Here is a 12767-nt window from a genome sequence, read left to right as displayed (position 1 = left end):
TGACAAAGTAGGGGTAGCGAGACACGTATTGAATTGTTGCCATCGAGGATAAAATGATGGGGTTTTCATCATATTGCATGAGTTTATTCCTCTACATCATGTCATCTTACTTAAGGCGTTACTCCGTTCTTTATGAACTTAATACTCTAGATGCATGCTGGATAGCGGTCGATGTGTGGAGTAATAGTAGTAGATGCAGGCAGGAGTCGGTCTACTTGACACGGACGTGATGCCTATAAGGCATAATCATTGCCTTGGATATCTTCATAACTTTGCGCTTTTCTATCAATTATTTGACAGTAATTTGTTCACCCACCGTATTATTTGCCTTCATGAGAGAAGCCTCTAGTGAAACCTATGCCCCCAGGTCTATTTTCCATCATATTAGTTTCCAATCTACTATTTTGTAATCTTTTATTTTCATATCTATAAATCAAAAATTCCAAAAATATTTTATCTTTTGTTTAGTTTTATTTATCTATCTCTATCAGATCTCACCTTTGCAAGTGACCTGAAGGGATTGACAACCCCTTTTCGCGTTGGGTGCAAGTGTTTGATTGTTTGTGCATGTATTGGTGATTTGTGCATTCTTCTCCTACTGGATTGATACCTTGGTTCTTAACTGAGGGAAATACTTATCTCTACTTTGCTGCATCACATTTTCCTCTTCAAGGGAAAATCAACGCAAGCTCAAGAAGTAGCAACTACGATGAGACTTTCTCACCCGTAGCGATGATTAAGTCTTTCAGAATCATGTTAGCAATTGCCGCATTTTATGATTATGAAATCTGGCAAATGGACATCAAAATTGCATTCCTTAACGGGTTTCTTAAAGAAGAGTTGTATATGATGTGCAACCAGAAGGTTTTGTCGATCCTAAGGGTGATAACAAAGAGTGCAAGCTCCATCGATCCATCTATGGACTGGTGCAAGCATCTCGGAGTTGGAATATATGCTTTGATGAGGTGATCAAAGCATTTGGTTTTATACAGACTTATGGTGAAGCTTGTATTTACAAGAAAGTGAGTGCGATCTTTGTAGCATTTCTGATATTATATGTGGATGACATATTGCTGACTGGAAATGATATAGAATTTCTGGATAGCATAAAAGGATATTTGAATAAGAATTTTTCAATGAAATACCTCTGTGAAGCTGCTTATATATTGGGCATCAAAATCTATAGAGATAGAACAACACGCCTAATAGGAATTTCACGAAGCACATACCTTGACAAAGTTTTGAAGAAGTTCAGAATGGATCACTCAAATAAAGGGTTCTTGCATGTATTGCAAGGTGTGAAGTTGAGTAAGACTCAAAGCTCGACCACGGCAGAAGATAGAGAGAGAATGAAATTCATTCCCTATGCCTCAGCCATAGGCTATATAATGTATGCCATGTTGTGTACCAGACCTAATGTGTGCCTTGCCATAAGTCTGGGAAGGAGGTACCAAAGTGATCCAGGAGTATATTACTGACAACAATCAAGAATATCCCGAGTCTCAATCTGGATACGTATTGAACATGGGAGCAATTAGCTAGAGTAGCTCCATGCAGAGCTGCCGTTGACTAAAACCTCTCTCACAAGAAAAACATGATCAAACCCCAGAACTCATTGGGTGTTAATCACATGGCAATGTGAACTAGATTATTAACTCTAGTGCAAGTGGGAGACTATTGGAAATATGCCCTAGAGGCAATAATAAAATGGTTATTATCATATTTCTCGTTCATGATAAAAGTTTATTATTCATGCTAGAATTGTATTGGTTAGAAACTTAAATACATGTGTGGATACATAAACTACACCGTGTCCCTAGTCAGCCTCTACTAGACTAGCTCATTGATCAAAGATGGTTAAGGTTTCCTAACCATATACATGAGTTATCATTTGATAACAGGATCACATCATTAGGAGAATGATGTGATGGACTAGACTCAACCGTAAGCTTAGCATCAGATCGTTTTAAGTTATTTGCTATAGCTTTCTTCATGTCAAATATCTGTTCCTTCGACCATGAGATGATGCAACTCCCGGATACCAGAGGAATACATGTTGTGCTATCAAACGTCACTTCCTAACTGGGTGATCATAAAGGTGCTCTACAGGTATCTCTGAGGGTGTATGTTGGGTTGGCATGGATCAAGACTGGGATTTGATACTCTGTTTGATGGAGAGGTATCTTTGGGCCCTCTCAGTAATACAATGTCACAAGAAGCTTGCAAGCAATGTGACTAAGGAGTTAGTCGTGGGATCTTGTATTACAAAACGAGTAAACAGACTTGCCGGTAATGAGATTGAACTAGGTATGAGATACCGACGATCGAATCTCGCGCAAGTAACATACCAACGGACAAAGGGAACTGCATACGGGATTAACCGGATCCTTGACATCATGGTTCAACCGATAAAGGATCTTCATGGAATATGTAGGAACCAATATGGGCATCCAGGTCCCGCTATTGGTTATTGATCAGAGAGGTGTCTCGGTCATGACTACATGATTCCTGAACCTGCAGGGCCGCACGCTTAACGTTCGTTGACGCTAGAGTAGTATTGGGATATTTGATGATTGGTAATCGAATGTTGTTCGGAGTACCAGATGAGATCCCGGACGTCACGAGGAGTCTCGAAATGGTGGGGAGGTAAAGATTTATATATGGAAAGTTGTTTTCAGGGTTCCGGAAAAAAATTCAGTTTTTTCGATATTGTACCGGGAAGGTTCCGGAAACTTCCAGAGGAGTTCAAAAGTCCACCAAGGGTTGCACCACGTCTCAAGGGTCGGCATGGGCTGAGGGGAGGTGCCATGGCCTTATTGGGCCAGGCGCACACAAGTCCCTCAAGGTCCATGCAGTTGGGAAAGTTGGAAAGTCCACCTTTGTATGGAAGGGAAGGAGGAGGACTAGGATTCCACCACCCCCCCCCCTTGGCTGCGCCCTAGGGTTTGGAGGGGTTGTTCCCCACGCCCCTCCACTTATATATACAGGGGTGGGGGCACCCCAAGAGGACACACAAAGCCCTTGGCACCCCTCTCTTTCTCGTTACTCCGTAGTTCCACCGCCTCATCCCGGCAACGCTTAGCGAAGCGTTGTCGGTGCTCCACCACCACCATCACCACCACGCCGTCGTGTTGGTTGTGATTCCATCTACTTCTCCTCTCCCTTTTGCTGGATCAAGAAGGAGTAGACGTCATCGAGCCGCAGGTGTGCTAAACTCGGAGGTGCCGTCCGTTCAGCACTATACCGGTTGGATCGTGATCCGATAGCGAAGAGTACGACTACATCAACCACATTATACACGCTTCCGCTTAGAGATGTACAAGGGTATGTAGATGCTCTCCCCCTCTCGTAGCTATGCATATCCATGAATAGATCTTGTGTGTGCATAGAATTTTTTTTTTGTTTTCCATGCAATGTTTCCTAACATGAACATGGTGCTCTATGATATATATTATTATCCAATGATGTGTTGCACCTCTATTATGTTTGAGTAGTTTCTTTTTGTCATATGGGTTAATTGTTGTATGATATGAGATGTATGTTATTATAGTGATGTCCTATAGTGCCCACCATCTCGCGCAAGCGTGTGGGGTTCCCATTGCAGGGTGTTGCAGTATGTTAAAGATTTTCTTATAGTGGGCTGCGAGAGTGACTGAAACCTAAATCTGAGCTCGTGAGTTGTTGCATATGAGATTAAAGGGGACTTTTAACGGGTTTTACCTTAATGCATCTTTAGTATTTGCAGATTCTTGCTAGAGTTCCAATCATAAGAACATATGATCCAAGTACGGAGAGTATCTTAGCTTAGGCCTCTCCCTCATAAGTATGATAAGTATCACTATCGTGTCATATTCAATTGCCTAGGGACAATTCCGCACATCCTACCACCACTTCCCCACACTTGCTATATTTACTTTATTGTTCTTCCATTAAAACAATACCTAACTTTTATTTCCAGGTTCTTTATTATGTTGCAAACCTATCCCATCACGTCTATAAAGTAGTTTTATTTCTTGTTCTAGATAAAGCAAGCGTTAGCGTGCGTAGAGTTGTATCGGGGTCGATAGAACTTGAGAGGATATTAATCCTACATTTAGCTCTTCGTTGGGTTTGACACTCTTATTTATCAAAAAGGCTACAGTTGATTCCCTATACTTGTGGGTTATCAATAGTTCTTCACCAACTCATTTTCTGCTGCAACTCCGAGTTGCTAACGATCTGATCTAACCCCTTATGCATCTTCATAGTGATCATGAGAACTTGACACGCAAGGCGGATCCTTTTGTTTTCTACTATGTTTCCCAACATGAGGATGCATTGGAACCACTTTCCCTCGACACATTCCCACCTACCATTCTCATGGTTAGCCTTGGTTGTTTGTCAAAGACCCCTAGTATACATAAATCAAGAGAGACAAGAAATCTAAGATGAGAGCCCTAGTTTGAATCGACGCAACTTGGCACTCAAGCTTCCCAAGAAGTCGCTTCTACCATAGGACTGGGTCGGGCTCCGACAAACTGGTTTAACTTATTTAAAAACATCAAACTGTCAATTTTTTTATTTACGACAACCTTCACTATAATACCATCGTACCCACCTGTATTTATGATTGCCTCGAAAACATTTCATGAGATATCCCATCTCTCTATTGTTTCTATGACAATAAGAAGTAGTAATACTTTGTGTATTGTCTGAAGCATCTATGCACGTCATGTTCTATCCATCCATATGCATCTAAGATCGTAAAGAGCATACACAAACGGTACATATAGGACCCTAACAATGATTTCCTTCGTGGATCACAATGCCAGCCACCCCGAGTACACCAGAACAACTATTTCGAGTCTCTTTTTCGCAAATGGATGTTGACTGAGGAGTTTGAGATTGTGGGTGTTTACCGAACAAGCCCGAGTCGGCAACACATGAATGTGTTGGGGCATTTTTATCTTTTTAAAATGTGGCAAAAGTGTTGCTTAGCATATTAGTAAGTAAGCCAATACAATGTGATCATGGCCCTACATGCAGCGCAACACGCCAAACACGAGCATAGAAACCACGAGCCGCACATGGGTCCACATTGACGAACTCGCGAGAGGCATCATACGCAAACCATCGGCTCAGATCAGATCGCGCAAAGGAGCAAACAAGCGAGCATGAGCTGGCTCGGTATTAATAAAGGGGGACCAGGCAGCAGCGATGTTCCCTGAACTTTTTACGTTACAATCATAAATCACGGCTCGAAATATGTGGATTTTTTTCCTATTATACAAATCGACGAGACGAGTGTTATCAGATACAACAGGGTAGCGCCCCTAGCCTCTATATCGGTCCGCGCACACGGTCATAGCAAGTAATAAAAACCGGCAAAAGAATTACATTGTTTCCATAGATAGAATCACGGATAGACACAAAGACAATTCTGCAAAACCCCAAGAGCTTGACCAGACCCAAGAGCTCCCATCTTGCCAAGATCCTAGTCTCACTTGCATGATGCAAAAATTGCATGCCATCTTGTGACCAAAAAACATACTACTACTTGGCTTGTTGCATGCGGCTATGTGGCCGCGGCGCTGGGGCAAGGTACACCACCACTACAAAAAAACATAGCGGCGGCAGCGAACTCTGTTTCTTTGGCACTGTGAACAACAACTGGGTGGGTCTTTTTAAGTCATTGGGGGGTTGCTGCCGCTGCCCTGCCCTGCCCTGCCTCGGCTGCTTTTCTTGATCTCTCCTCCGGAAATTTGCTATCCTCCTCCTCCTCGTCATGGCACCACTGAGGGGGGCCAAGCGCCGGAAGCGGCACCCCGAGAAAGCCCTGCCGGCGGGGGTGATGGCGCCCTTGCCCCCGCCCGACGCCGCCGATTGGTGGGACTCCTTCTCCCGCAGGCTTGCAGCAGGTATACACACGTCCATGCTCCATCCCTCCTTCATCTCTTTCTTTCCGTCTCCCTGTTGGACCACTGTTGCTGCCCGTCCTTGCCCGTGCCCGTCCCTCGTCCCACGGCTCGCCGTGGCCTCGCGGCCCTCGGTAATGCGCGGCACCCTCTCGCCTCGCGTACGAGATTGCGCGTGGGCAGATTTCCGCGGTGGTGCTGGATCAGGGAGGGCCGCCGTTGAATTTGCACTGCTTCCTGCGCGCGCGTTTTCGATGGCGTTGCTTAATCCGCGGCCTTAATCTGGGCGGTTAGTGCAGTGAATCTGCTTTGTTCGGTGCGCTTGTTGGAGGGGTGGTCGGCTGCAGAGGCTCGTGTACGGTCGGTGCACGGAGGAACGGGCAATCTCCGGCGGGCGGGGTGGTCCAGATTGTTCTCCGAGGGCACGAACAATAGGAGCTTGCGAGTGCGGCGGCTCCGGCTGGTCTCGATCGGGTCGGGGATTGTTGGGGGAGAGCGGTTAGTTTTGACATTTGTTGTGGTTTTCTTGGTTCTTCGTCTCCATTTCAGATCTACCAAGCATGTGTGCAATGGTGTTTTGGGGCTTCATAACTCTGTAGCTGGTGTCAGTTGTGCCCATTGCGTCGACCTCGTCTACAATCGGTTGCTCGATTGTTCAAGCCTCGATGCTGCAAGAACTAACCCTTCTTTTTCTTTTCTGAAGCATGTGAAGTAACTTGTTTACATTTCCTGAAAAATTCAGTCAAAAGTTGCTGTACATGTTGTAGAGGAAAAACCGGCCTATCTGTTCACAGACAGTTCCACACAATTCGATAATTGTTTTTATTCTGTGCTGTTGGTGGTCATAGTATTATTGCTACTATTTGGGTAGAAATAGACGGACTGCTAATTTAGAAAACAGTTACTGTGGCTCATACAGATCATCACATGGGTTGAGCGATGCAGTACTAGCTTAAATGTTTTTCCAGGGTAACTCTTAAAACTTCTCACACTTATAATACGTACTTAAGAAGAGGAAGTGTTTGAATCCACGACCACTTTACTTAAAAATGGTAATGATATCTACAAGGTTGCAACTCTAGTATGTAACTCATAGGTCCTTTCTCAAAGAAGTTATCTGTATATTCAATTAAATAGTCGACTAATCTATTTAGATTCAGTAGGCTCTGTCAACATGGTGTATGAGTATGAAGTGAATGGGTCATTACAGACAGTTGCCCGAGAGAAGTTCTCCTGAACAAATGTTCCTCATGTAGCATGATGCCATGCTCTCTTATGGTCAAGAAATGTTTCTCAAGTCCTTAGACAGTGGATTTTGGAATCCCTCAAGCTCTAGGAAATGTTTTGTCTGAAATTTACCCAACTCTTTAAACTGAGTGCTGAAGGCATGTACTGATTTAATTTATATATTTAATTAACTTGGATCAATGATTTACTCGTATACTTTGAATTATCTTCTGCAGTCACTCATACAATTTGTTTTTTCCTAGTTTAACCATTTCTTGTACCAGTTTCCCAGCACATTCATAACTCTGTTTAGGTTGCAGCAGATATGCTGATAGAGTAGACTTATCTATTAGTTGGTGGAAATTTCCCAGTATTGCTATAAGATTTTTATTACCTGTCATTTCTAAGTTTTAACTCACTGTAAGGATTAGGTACCTTCTTCCTTGCCAAAGTGTATGTAGACATGATAGGGATAAGACTTATACATTTGATGTTCATGTTGAAGAATGAATTGAATCTCTTGCATTGAAAAAGCATGGGAAGAATGAATTGGGTCTCTTGCATTGTAAAATGTATACATTTCATGTTCATGTTTGCCACACAGTTTTGTGGTACAATAAATTATGATATCAGATTGTGACACTGCAATCTTTTGTTTACACAGGACACTACTCCAAAGACTGCCAAAACTTTGAGTCAGTCTTCAAGATGTCGAGGAAGACATTCGACTACATTTGCACTCTTATTACCGGGGACTTCTCAAGAAAGACACAGGGTTTCAGAAATTTCAGGTTTGGAGACAAGACAATTCTTGCGTTGGAGGATCAAGTAGCTGTTGCTCTGTTGAGACTGACGACTGGTGAGTCACTTCTGAGCATAGGGAATCGCTTTGGAATGAACCACTCAGCAATCTCAAACATCACTTGGAAGTTCATCGAGTCCTTGGAGGATCACGCAATCAGTCATCTGAAGTGGCCTGACCCTGAGGAGATGGCGACCATCAAAGCAAAGTTCGAAAAGCTCCAGGGCCTCCCCAACTGCTGTGGCGCCATAGACACAACACACATCCTCATGTGCTCTTCAGCTCAGCCTAACAGCAATGTCTGGCTTGACTGTGAGAACAGGAACAGCATGGTCCTGCAGGCCGTTGTCGACCCCGACATGCGGTTCAGAGACGTTGTCAGTGGCTGGCCTGGGAGCATGGATGACTCCTGCATCCTGCGCACCTCAGGCTTCTACAAGCTGTGCGAGAAAGGCGGGAGGCTGGACGGCCAAATGGAGCTTCCTGGGGAGCCAGCAGGGTCAGTGGTCAGAGAGTACATCATCGGGGACACGGGCTACCCTCTCCTTCCCTGGCTGATGACTCCATACCAAGAGCGCGATCTGTCTCCGGCAAAAGCAGCATTCAACAAGCAGCACGCCGCGGCGAGAATGGTGGTGCAGGGTGCTATGGCCAGGCTGAAGGAAAGGTGGCAGGTACTCAAGGGGGAGTTGTGGAGGCCTGACAAGCACCGGCTGCCGAGGATCATCTACGCCTGCTGCTTGCTCACCAACATCATGATCGACCTCGGCGACACACACAGAGAACGGGCACCAGCGTCGCACGACCATGATGACGGTTACTATCAGCAGTTCAGCAATGTGGCCGATGATGGTGCGGTCGTGCAGAGGGACGTGCTTTGCCAGTATGTCAGCAGGCCAGGCAGCAAATTGCCGTAGTGATTCTCGCCCTCTAGCTGCATACCGTGCGCCTCTTCGCCTATTTTTCTCTCTGCTCGACATGAAACAAATGATAGCTACAGAACATAGAATCGTGATCTGGATATTTGTTACCCTTGCGATTGTTATTGGTATTATTAAATAGGTCATAGAAGTTGTAACCTGAATTGCGGTTACTTTGAAGAGAGTCTGCTTTGCTCGTTATTGGCAATGATATTCTCAGGCAAGGGTATTGTTGGAATTCTACCTTCGTCTCATGAAATTAGCAACCTGAGATTTTGATTCCTTATGTAGTCTGTGAATCGTTCGATTAAGCTGTTTTGGATGATTCAGTAGAATCATAGGGGAAAACTCAAATGATTTAACAGGATGGAAGAAAGTTGCAGATCACAAGAAATTGGTAGCATCATGGGCTGCTGCTGGATTATTATTATGCACCAAAAGAGAGGTGAGACAACAAGACCAACGACTGCACCATCACAAGTTTCTTATACAGACCTTAGAAGGGAATCTGGTAACCAGTTAGGCACTTAGGCCGCACATACTCCCTCCGTTCGGAATTTTAGTTCTAGATACATCCATTTTCAAGACAAGTAATTTCGAACGGAGGGAGTACATCTCTGCGACAAAATGTCGACGAGCACCACAACAATAGACGAACGAACGAACTCACGTGCAAAGATTCAAGTCATTTTCTCGCTCTTTCTTTCTTTCTTGCAAACTAGGTGCACTGTGCTACAAGAGGAAACACACGAGTTCAATGCTGGGCGCATCGCCAACCCGAAAGATGCCTACACACACTACTTCAGAAGAGACCTCGCGAAGTGCTCTCTTGCTGTCGCTAGGGCTTGGCTTATCGTCTGCAAGTAGAGGGGAGAAGAATAAGTCATCTGGAAGTAGATAGGTTTCAGCTGGAACCATTATCACAACTGTGTTATACCTGCTCAGTGAACGACCCAGCTCCTTCCAATCCATGGCCTGACACCTTCTCGGCTATCACATTTCCATCTGTTTCCAGAACAATCCTGCAAGGCCATTTGTGAACAATCAAACCTATTCAATCGATTATATGCAGGTCCGCAACTCATCAAATAAATAACAATCTGCCTGACCAAAAAGTCTGAATTATCATGGCACACGTGCAAATGTTAAGTTGAGGCTATTTTGCTCATGTCCTCAACAGCTCAAGACATACATCATATTCCAATTTCATAAATCTGAACGATTATTGTGTGGTGATAGAAATCAGGTACAGATGTTTTTTTGAAACAGTGAACAGCAAAAAATCCCTAACGCTCAAATTAATTACCACGAATTCAAACTAAAAGATACCAATAAATAAAGCACCACAAACATCCGCCCTCCTTAGTCCCTTTGTCTTTGCTATCAACTCTATATAGGTGATCCTAATTGTGAAAGTAAAAGTGCTACTCACTCCGTCCCATATTAATTGTCGCTCCAACGGATGTATCTAGACGTATTTTAGTGCTAGATAAATCCTTTTGGGCGACAATTAATATGGGACGGACAGAGTAACTGAATTCACTGCTGAAGATACAAAAAACTAGAAAATGACTATTGCACGCACCATTCCACAGAAATAAGGAGCCGAAATTTATTTATTTTTAAAGGAAACCAACACTATAGCATAATAGCATGTGGAAGCATGAGAATTACCCTCCATCAACAACTTCGTCAAGGCACAAAAAGATGAGATCCAGATTTTCAAGTGCGGTCCTTTTGTCTACATTGTTTCTGGAAGGAGAGAAAATACTCACTTTGATTAGCAAAGCAAGAGGAAACAATCTGGCAACATGGAGGGAGGATAAACCACAATACAAGGGATTTGCGGGACCTGAGAAGAATGCCAACAGCATCAGAAAATCCCTGAAGAACTGACGCTAAAATGAGCTCATTCTCCTCATCTCCTCCAGTTACAAAAAAATGGAGATCTTGGATGAACTTGTACACAATGATGTAGCCATCGAACATTACCACATCAGCTGCAAAATGACAAACAAAACAAACTAATAGGTGCAAATAGCTGGACGACTATAACAGAAAAAAAAACACCATACTAACAAGTAAATTACTCTGTTTTCTCATCAAAACTATAAGAGCAATTGAAATTACCGAAAACTAATGTTTACCCAAGAAAAGGTAATACATATAAAATGATGCCGAGCATCACTTAGAAATAATGCAATGGTGCATACAGAGTCTTTTATCAGAATTTCTAATTGTTTGGTGAATTTTACAAATAGTTGCAGAATTCATGAGCATAATACTCTGCAGTGAAACCTGAGGAAAACTCAAACATGAGAACTAAGCCTAGCAAGACAAGATTACAAGAAAAATGCAAAATACATGGACACGAGTGGCCGATGACGTTGGACATGAGTGTTCATCAATACGACTTGGTCCACTGCGACAGTGGCCGATGACATTGGACACGAGTGGGAGATCCAGCAGCTTGATCAATGATGCAGGGTGGTGTTCTATTTGATAGTCAGGAGTAGTTCTGTGGTTTACTTCGTGATGGCCAGGGTGTTCCGTTTCCCATTCTGGTTGTAACAGACTCTTTTCTATCTTAGTGATCTAAACACTCTTATACTTATTTCTTTACAGAAGGAGTAACACGCAATACTCATGCGTGTTCTTTTTTGAAATAAAAAATTTCCAGATGACAAAATTATAGCATCCTTGTTCAACACAGCAAGGCAACAAGGGATTGAAAGAGATGAGCCAAAAAAAAGGCACGATGCTCCAACAAGAAGGTACACCTGATGAATGTACTGCAGGGACCTCACAAACTGTAGCCAGTAACAGTGTTAAACAACTAGGCCCATTTGGTTGGCAGAGAGTGAGGTCTTAATCAGTGTTCCCATGAAGATGGCGGTTTTTCTACACGCTATGCACATTTCACATTTGGTCCATGAGGAGAATGTAAACTTGCATTTTACATTTACCCTCGCAGCGCACAGATGCAGTGAAAAAAGAAACACTTTCCTCGTCTTTCAAGAGGCAAACTCACCCTCTGCTCTGGCGCTGGTCTTCTGGGTCTTCACGAAGAGCGACTTCTCGAAAGCCAGCTTGGAGGACGCGGAGGGCCAGTCATCGGCATAGTACTTGACGGCCACGCGCTTCCCCTCCGCGTCCAGCACGAGGATGTTCTTGACCGAAGGGCAGGACGCCTGCACGGGCAGAGACCAAAGCCAACAACCTCTGAGAAATAATCACTCCTGGCAGGCGAAATTCGTGGAGTAACACATCGCAGTACGCTAATTCCGCCGAGACAGAGATGAAAATTGCGCCAGAAATACTTGATTTTGCCATCCGTTCTGGGGCATAAACCCTAAGTAAACCGGGCAAACGGAGACGCGCGCGGTCGGATTTTGCCGGAGGAGGGGGCGGGTCAAGGGATTACCATGTCGAGGGGGGAGGAAGAATTTGCGGGCGCCGGGAGCGGGACGGACGACGGCCAGCCGGAGGGAGCGGCGGGTTGCTGCTGCGCGAGCGCAGGCGAAGGGAGGGCGACCAAGACGAAGATCAATAATGACAACGAGGACAGAGTGGAGTAGTTTTTTTCATTTCCCTTTTCATTTTCGTGTGAGAAAAGCGTTGGTTTATGCGGACCCGGCCCAAGCTACGACCGAGGCTGCTTATTGGGCTACCCTGGGCAATTCTCAGTTTCATTGGGTACCCATTGCGACAGCCCCGCAAGGATATTTTGGTAGGCTGAGAGTGCGCGTCACGGCCTCCTCAAATCCAGAGATCAGTCGTCGCAAGTTCGTGGAATTCAGGTGGCTCCTTCGGCGCCCCCGGTTAATCACTTTTTATTTGCTCATAATAGCCTGTTGTTTTCAAGGCAAATGGTGCAGGGGCGAGGGAGGTGTCAAATTTACTGAATTCTTATTGTCAAACTTC

At 44.3% G+C, this 12767-nt stretch overlaps 2 protein-coding genes across 2 annotated transcripts; one reads left to right on the top strand and one right to left on the bottom strand.

Moving 5' to 3' along the window:
- The first annotated feature begins 5640 nt into the window (after nt 1-5640).
- On the top strand, nt 5641-9060 carry LOC123071351 (protein ALP1-like). The gene is made up of 2 exons (XM_044494892.1): nt 5641-5897; nt 7786-9060. Exons 1-2 carry the CDS (start codon nt 5765-5767, stop codon nt 8838-8840), a joined length of 1188 nt encoding a protein of 395 aa, XP_044350827.1. The 5' UTR covers nt 5641-5764; the 3' UTR covers nt 8841-9060.
- A 181-nt stretch (nt 9061-9241) lies between these two features.
- On the bottom strand, nt 9242-12466 carry LOC123071352 (coatomer subunit zeta-1). The gene is made up of 6 exons (XM_044494893.1): nt 12268-12466; nt 11875-12034; nt 10696-10843; nt 10518-10595; nt 9781-9865; nt 9242-9700 (listed from the first exon to the last, which is right to left on the bottom strand). Exons 1-6 carry the CDS (start codon nt 12268-12270, stop codon nt 9641-9643), a joined length of 534 nt encoding a protein of 177 aa, XP_044350828.1. The 5' UTR covers nt 12271-12466; the 3' UTR covers nt 9242-9640.
- Between the last annotated feature and the right edge of the window lie 301 nt (nt 12467-12767).

Source organism: Triticum aestivum, chromosome 3B (genome assembly GCF_018294505.1).
Source record: "Triticum aestivum cultivar Chinese Spring chromosome 3B, IWGSC CS RefSeq v2.1, whole genome shotgun sequence".
Taxonomy (NCBI): Eukaryota; Viridiplantae; Streptophyta; class Magnoliopsida; order Poales; family Poaceae; genus Triticum; species Triticum aestivum.
The sequence above is the reverse complement of the archived record's forward strand: the minus strand, read 5'-3'. Positions and strand labels throughout refer to the sequence as shown.

What these genes read in the sequence shown, in the direction of transcription:
- LOC123071351 (XM_044494892.1), top strand. Translation starts at nt 5,765, where the DNA reads ATGGCACCACTGAGGGGGGCCAAGCGCCGGAAGCGGCACCCCGAGAAA. An exon ending in CTCCCGCAGGCTTGCAGCAG is followed by an intron (nt 5,898 to 7,785) that starts GTATACACACGT and finishes TTGTTTACACAG; the next exon opens with GACACTACTCCAAAGACTGC.
- LOC123071352 (XM_044494893.1), bottom strand. An exon ending in GCTGTTGGCATTCTTCTCAG is followed by an intron (nt 10,596 to 10,695) that starts GTCCCGCAAATC and finishes CTCTCCTTCCAG; the next exon opens with AAACAATGTAGACAAAAGGA. An exon ending in CTGGGTCGTTCACTGAGCAG is followed by an intron (nt 9,701 to 9,780) that starts GTATAACACAGT and finishes CTCTACTTGCAG; the next exon opens with ACGATAAGCCAAGCCCTAGC.